The following is a 7,760-nucleotide window of genomic DNA, read 5'->3' as shown; positions in this document are numbered from 1 at the left end:
CAACATTTTCATACCCAAACACACACAAACACACACACACAAACACACACACACACTCCAACCTGTAAATGCTAGAAAGTACAGAGTGAAGCCATATTGTTCTACTTCTTGAATGGATAACATTTTCACACACACACACACACACACCCACTCACACACACACGCACACACACACACACACATACACACACACACCCTCCTACCTGTAAATGCTAGAAAGTACAGAGTGAATCCATATTGTTCTACCTCTTGTATGGACAACATTTTCATACACACACACAAACACACACACATACACACACACATACTCACATAAACACACATACACCTACACACACTCACACACACCCTCCTACCTGTAAATGCTAGAAAGTACAGAGTGAAGCCATATTGTTCAACTTCTTGAATGGACAACATTTTCATCCCCAAACACCCACACACACTCACACACACACTCACACACTTACCCACCTACCTGTAAAAGCTAGAAAGTACAGAGTGAAGCCATTCTGTTCAACTTCTTGGATGGATAACATTTTCACACACACACACATACTCACACACACAACTCCAGACACACACTAACACACTCACACACACTTACACCCACTCACAATCACACACAGACACACACTCACACACACCTACCTGTAAATGCTAGAAAGTACAGAGTGAAGCCATATTGTTCAACTTCTTGAATGGACAACATTTTCATCCCCAAACACCCACACACACTCACACACACAAACACACATCTACCTGTAAATGCTAGAAAGTACAGAGTGAAGCCATACTGTTCTACTTCTTGTATGGATAACATTTTCATTCCCAAACTTTTCTCATACAAAGCCAGGGTCTGGGCCCCAAAAAAACAACAAGATATCATTTTCCAGTATGGCTATAAAACCAGTTAATATCTGCTGGATTTGAACCGGTTTAATTAAAAATCATGTATCGCATCATAACGAAGATAATTATAGATGAAGTGATCTGACAAAAATCTGCTAGAGTAAGAAATGAAACTAGAGGCAATAAGCTACAACTTTTTTTTTAACAACTTGTTTCTTAAACGTTTAGAACATCCTCAACAAAAGGCATAAAAAAAGTCTTTTCAATGTGCCATGCCTTACAAAATACAGGACCTTAAATGCTACCTTGGGGAACTCCATTATAGGAACATCAGAGGACCTAATATGCTACCTTGGGGAACTCCATTTCTAGAAACATAACAGGACCTTATATGCTACCTTGGGGCACTCCATTATAGAAATATCAGAGGACCTAAAATGCTACCTTGGGGCACTCCATTCTAGAAATATCAGATGACCTAATATGATATCTTGGGACACAGAATTCTACAAACAGAGGACCTAATATGCTACCTTGGGGCACTCCTTTAGGAATATCAGAGTACATAATATGATATCTTGTTTTTCCTTTTCAATGTTGGAAGATCTGATGGTTATTTGTCCAATCTTGCCAGGCTGACCTACACACAGTTACACAGATTAATATCCGCTGGATAAGAACCGGTTCTCAGTCATACTATCCGCATCATGTCCGTGGAAAGCTGTCTATAAAACGATGTTATTAAGAAATATATAAAACTCAGGGATCTAAAGGGATAAGACAATTGAAGATAAATAGATGTACATCCCTGATAATGATACACAAAATTACCCCTTACATAGAATACAATTAAAACATTTGAATATTACCCAACCAATTTCACTGTAGTCCCCAAAGTTAATAAGCTAACGAATAAGAAAACGAACTGACTAATATACGAGGTTGAAATTAGCAAACAATCAAAATTGGCGACAAATTTTCCTCTGTTAATAGGAAATTCCTAAAAATGCCATGTCGAGCACAGAAACCCCTTCCCCCGTTTTTTTAAATAAAAAAGAAGGGCTAATTTTGTGTATCATTATTGGGGATGTACATCAATTTATCGACCATTGTCTTATCCTTAATATCTCTGTAAAAAATAATCCCTTTTCCAGTATGGCTTCAAAACCGATCAATATCTGCTGGATTAGAACTGGTTCTCAGCCATACTGAGATAACATACAAAATAGCATAGTAATACAGACAACTTTCCACAAATATAAAAATTTTTAAAAACATCAAATTAAAACCAGTTTGATAGCCCGGGCCTTCGGAGCTAACAATACTGGTTTTAATCTTATAATCTTTCATTTTTACATCCGCGGAAAGCTGTCTATGCAATAAATAACAATTGTTAAGACTCACCTAACGGCAATTCTGGTTTTTCCATAGGCTTTACAAAATTCTTCTCAAAAGTGTCCTAGAAAATAATAGTTATTATAGACAGCTTTCCGCGGATATCAAAATGAAAAAGTATAAAATTAACTAGGTAAATAAAACTGGTTGTAATTCTTATTTTAATTTTGAGAACCAACCCATAAAAATTCAATGATAGTCCCAAAAATTGTTAAGCCAACGGATAAGAAAACGATATTCTAAAACTTTTGGGACTAGTGTAATAAACAGCCCAATGTCCTCTCTCTCTCTTTCTCTGGGAGTTATTTGTAAAAGTTCTTTTTATATTTACAGCATAGTATTATGATCAGCTTTCCGCGGATATTATGCGGATAGTATGACTGAGAACTGGTTCTAATCCAGCGGTTATTAATCGTATGGTAGTCCTTCAGATGGCAACTATATATTAACCAATAGTAAGGGCTTTATTTTGTCTCGTGACTAAAAATCCAACCAATAGGAAGCCTTCATATCTACCATATGAACTAAAATCAACCAATAGCAGGGCTTTTTTTGTCACGTGACCAAATATCAACCAATAGCAGGGCTTTATTTTGTCACGTGACTAAACATCGAGCCAATAGAAGGGAGTTACCTGTAGTAGTTCCAGAGAAAATCCAGCCCCGTCCTTCAGATGACAAAGAAATCCAATTTCCTAAACAAACAAGGATGACAACATCCATAAAAGAGAAGCTCTGAAACGGTAGGATAAACGGCAGGGTTCCGGATCCGGATCTGCAAGGATCCGCATATTTTTGAGTCCAAGGATCCGGATCTGGATCCTTGGACTCAAAAAAATGCAGAAAAAATGGAAAAATCTACCTAAATGTATATAAAATCTCAGACATTCTCTTGATGAGAGCCAATCTTTAAGGTTTAGGTTCAGACTTGAAAATTAAAAGTATTTTTGACTTCGAATTAAAGAGAATTTTTTCTGAAAAGTTTGGTGATTTTTTTTTATTGTCAAGGATCCGGATCCGGATCCGCACTGACCAAATTTTGAGGATCCGGATCCGGTCCGCATACAATCAATGCAGATCTGAAACCCTGATAAACGGACATTAACACTTGTAGAGTAGAGTGTCAAAACTGAATAATCAGAATATAAATAATTGTATATAAGAGTCAAAGCAAAATTGAAAGTAAATTTGTTGTAAAACTGCTTAAATTCAAGATTGTGCTTTTCTGTTTTCTTATTCGTTAATTAACATTTTTGGAGACAAAAGTGAATTCTGATTTGCTGGTTCATATTTATTTGAGTGTTCAAACGTTTCAACCAATAATTGCAACCTGGAACTGATGTGGCTCAGTGACTTGAACACCTTTGGATAAAATCTTTTTCTGTCCCAATGAAACATCCTCCAAGCCAATCCCAATCTTCCAGTAAACACTCATCCTAAACAGATAGATACATAGATAGATAGTTACATTGATAGATAGATAGATAGATAGATACATACATACATACATAGATAAATAGAAGATGGATACATAGATAGATAGATGGATAGATAGATATATAGATACATAGACGAAGATACATAAATAGATAGATAAATAGATAGATGGATTGGATACATAGATAGATAGATAAGATAGATAGATAGATAAGATAGATAGATAGATAAATAGATCATAAATAGATAGATAGATACATAGATAGATAGATAGATGGATAGATAGATACATAGATACACTAATCCTATAAACAAAAGCGATAATGATTCACAAAATTACCCCTTTTGTAGATTAAAATTAGGGGTTGAACTTTATGAGCCAATCAAAATTCATACGAATAAGAAAACGTTAGAAGCTGTTTTGCCGCCGTTTCTTCACAGTTCTATATTGTACCATATTAGAGCAACTGCCATACAAAATTTTAGAGTTCTACTGCTATTTTAAAGTCTTAAAACTCACAACTTTACGGAAACCCTTTGTAGTTTTTATATCTCTCAAAGCAAATTTAAAAATTTACAAAATATGTAGAAAATCTTTGAAATTATTTTTAAAAATCCTCTAATATCCTGTAAATATATAAGGGGGGGGGGGTAGATATACCACACTTTTCTGGGATCTTGCTGAGTCAAGTATCAACTGTTGGGAATATCAAAGGATGACTCCATGCAAAATTTGAGCCGGATCCGGCCAAAACCGGCCGTGAATTTTATGAAAAACCGTTTTTTTCCGGTTTTTAGGGGGTATCTGTAAATCGATTCAGCTGGAGCAAAACCGGTTAGAGGTACAAAAAATTTTACTTCATATGAAATTTAGCCAATGCAATTGCCTACAAAAATGTACTTCATCATCAACTTGATTGGACAACTCTTTCCCCTCCTAAATGTCCATTAAAACCTCGGAAACGGCAAAAATCGCCAAAAATCACGCCTTCGGCGGCAAATAACGGCTAAACGGTCAGCCGGAGGCGAATGAAACATAAATAAAGAAATGTCTGCCTCAAAAAGTTGTTCAACATCAAAGAGATGCTTGAAGTCTCTAAAACGACTCCTTCCCCTCCTTTAAGGGGAAAAACTGAAAAAACGTGATTTTCAAAAGTATGCCCACTTCGTGGGTGTGGGGGGCACTGAACCCGTCACCCCAGGGTCACCAAATATAAAGTCTAGGCGGCCCACAATGCTGAATTTTCACCAAGTGAAAGTCTTGTGTCATTATCTTTTATGAGAAAAAAGTTATTAATTAATTAAAATTTCAAATTGTGATTTTTTGATGGATTTCTTTGATGAAATGACGGGCTGGTCAATTTTTAGGCCATTTTTTGCTGTTTTCGGCCCGCCACGCCCAAACGGTTTGAGATAATCTCACGGGACCTTTTGCCCGACCTAAGCCTGGTTATTTGTAAGGTCTAAGAAAAAAAAATCCCGGATTGGATGAAGCACGACGTCGCTGCGTGCCGTCAAAAATCGCTGGTCGGCTCATTTTGCCCCCTCAAACCCTCACCTCGTGCCATTTTTCTGTGTAAAGATTATAATTATAATCTTTTGCGTAAGTCTGTTTTTTTTCCTAGACCTCACAAATAACCAGACTTAGGTTGGGCAAAAGGTCTAGTGAGATTATCTCAAACCGTTTGGGCGTGACGGCCCAAAAACCGCAAAAAATGGCCTAAAAATTGACCAGCCCGTCATTTCATCAAAGAAATCCATCAAAAAATCACAATTTGAAATTTTAATTAATTAATAACTTTTTTCTCATAAAAGATAATGACACAAGACTTTCACTTGGTGAAAATTCAGCATTGTGGGCCGCCTAGACTTTATATTTGGTGACCCTGGGGTGACGGGTTCAGTGCCCCCCACACCCAGGAAGTGGGCATACTTTTGAAAATCACGTTTTTTCAGTTTTTCCCCTTAAAGGAGGAGAAGGAGTCGTTTTAGAGACTTCAAGCATCTCTTTGATGTTGAACAACTTTTTGAGGCAGACATTTCTTTATTTATGTTTCATTCGCCTCCGGCTGACCGTTTAGCCGTTATTTGCCGCCGAAGGCGTGATTTTTGGCGATTTTTGCCGTTTCCGAGGTTTTAATGGACATTTAGGAGGGGAAAGAGTTGTCCAATCAAGTTGATGATGAAGTACATTTTTGTAGGCAATTGCATTGGCTAAATTTCATATGAAGTAAAATTTTTTGTACCTCTAACCGGTTTTGCTCCAGCTGAATCGATTTACAGATACCCCCTAAAAACCGGAAAAAAACGGTTTTTCATAAAATTCACGGCCGGTTTTGGCCGGATCCGGCTCAAATTTTGCATGGAGTCATCCTTTAATATTCCCAACAGTTGATACTTGACTCAGCAAGATCCCAGAAAAGTGTGGTATATCTAGGGGGGGGGGTTAATGCAACCATCTCGTAATCAGTGAGCAAATGGCAATTAGAATTCGAATTTTGATCTGAAATTTTGCATGGGTAATCCTTGGTAGGTTTATTTTCCCTAAATCGAACAAAAAGTTGAAAAAGTAACGGCTAACGGCTCAGCCGTTTAGCCGCTTTTTGGCTATTTTTAGGGCAAATCTGCCATAAATTATGTAGGAATCAACTTTTTGAAACATATTTTTGCTTTAAATCATATGAAATGATACAAAAAAACATTTTTAGATTTCTAGTACCAGCAACTAGCGGCAAGAACCGTTTGAAAACGTTTTGGAGAAGCAAAGAGTATTATGTGGAAATAGGTTTCGTGATAATTTGTCTTGAAAATAGTTTAAAAATGGCTAAACTGCTGAGCCGCCAACCGTTAGCCGGTTCTTTTCCAACTTTTTGTTCAATTTAGGGAAAATAGACCTACCAAGGATTACTCATGCAAAATTTCAGATCAAAATTCAAATTGTAAGTGCCATTTGCTCACTGATTACGAGATGGTTGCATTAAACCCCCCCCCCCTTATTTACCTACGAATGAAGAAATATTAATAATCCTATTATATAAAGTAGCGAGTTTTTCTTTGTCTATAGGGAAGGATCTTGCTAGCCGTTGAACCGATATGGTTCTCCTTTACATTGAACCTTCTTATTGAAGGTCCAGGGAAGGTTTTTAGCTGTTTTGGGCGAGGGTATCTCCACACTCCCAGTAAGAATGACCATCCTCACAAGTTTTATCATAGCGTTTTCTTATTCATTGGCTCAACAACTTTGGGGACTTTTTATTGAATTTTTATTGATTGGTTCATTAAGTCGAGTGTCTAACATTTCTACCACTAATTGCAGTCTACAAAAGAAATAATTTTGTGTATAATCATTTATCGGCCATTGTCTTATCCCTTTAGATCACTGTAAAATATCTTCTATGGGCTATAGAAATCTTACCCTGATGAATTTTTTGTGGAATTCTCAGTTGATTTTCTCAATGACAACTTTAGGTCCTAACAAAGATTTTAAAATCCGTAAAGAAAACTCGAGTATAGTCCCTTCTTATATTGTCTTTTAGTAGACCCTGTTTACAAAACCCCTGTTTTCACCCCTTTTGTTGGTTTGCGAGATCCTTCGCTAAAGACAAAAAAAGCTTACTAGGTACTTTATATAATAGTATAATAATGGATATATTATTACTTGGATGTTGCACCACATTTTCATGTACTCTGATAAAGTGATGCTTGCAGCTGGCTAAAATAATGATAACATCCATCCACCCCCCTCCTACTGGATGAACAAATTAACCAATAAAAGAGGTCCATATAAGCAAGCTAAATTGGCAACAATTTTTCCCATGTCAATATATCCACATAGTATATATGTATATCCTATATTCTTTTGTATAACTTGCAGATTGACGGATTTATTATATTAATTTATCAGCCATTGTCTTATCCTTTTAGATCCCTGAGTTTTATATATATAACATAGTATTATAGACAACTGTCCGCAGACATTATCCGCGGTTAGCATGACTGAGAACCGGTTCTAATCCAACGGATATTAATCGGATTTATTACGGATTTATTCCTGATTTGGATATCCACATTCATATACAT

At 36.5% G+C, this 7,760-nt stretch overlaps 1 protein-coding gene across 1 annotated transcript in view; it reads right to left on the bottom strand.

The window, feature by feature from the left end:
* Nucleotides 1-7,158, bottom strand: part of LOC145306856 (uncharacterized) — an 11,471-nt gene extending 4,313 nt beyond the window's left edge. The window contains exons 1-6 of the mRNA XM_080149178.1: nt 7,096-7,158; nt 3,574-3,679; nt 2,879-2,938; nt 2,254-2,308; nt 1,439-1,489; nt 760-858 (exon numbers count right to left, since the gene is read on the bottom strand). Coding sequence (XP_080005304.1) covers nt 760-858; nt 1,439-1,489; nt 2,254-2,308; nt 2,879-2,938; nt 3,574-3,678 — 370 coding nt within the window. The 5' untranslated portion in view covers nt 3,679; nt 7,096-7,158. The remainder of the gene's footprint in view (nt 1-759; nt 859-1,438; nt 1,490-2,253; nt 2,309-2,878; nt 2,939-3,573; nt 3,680-7,095) is intronic.
* Between the last annotated feature and the right edge of the window lie 602 nt (nt 7,159-7,760).

The sequence above is a fragment of the Acartia tonsa genome, chromosome 15 (assembly GCF_053477335.1).
Source record: "Acartia tonsa isolate MP-2025a chromosome 15, ASM5347733v1, whole genome shotgun sequence".
NCBI lineage: Eukaryota > Metazoa > Arthropoda > Copepoda > Calanoida > Acartiidae > Acartia > Acartia tonsa.
The sequence above is the reverse complement of the archived record's forward strand: the minus strand, read 5'-3'. Positions and strand labels throughout refer to the sequence as shown.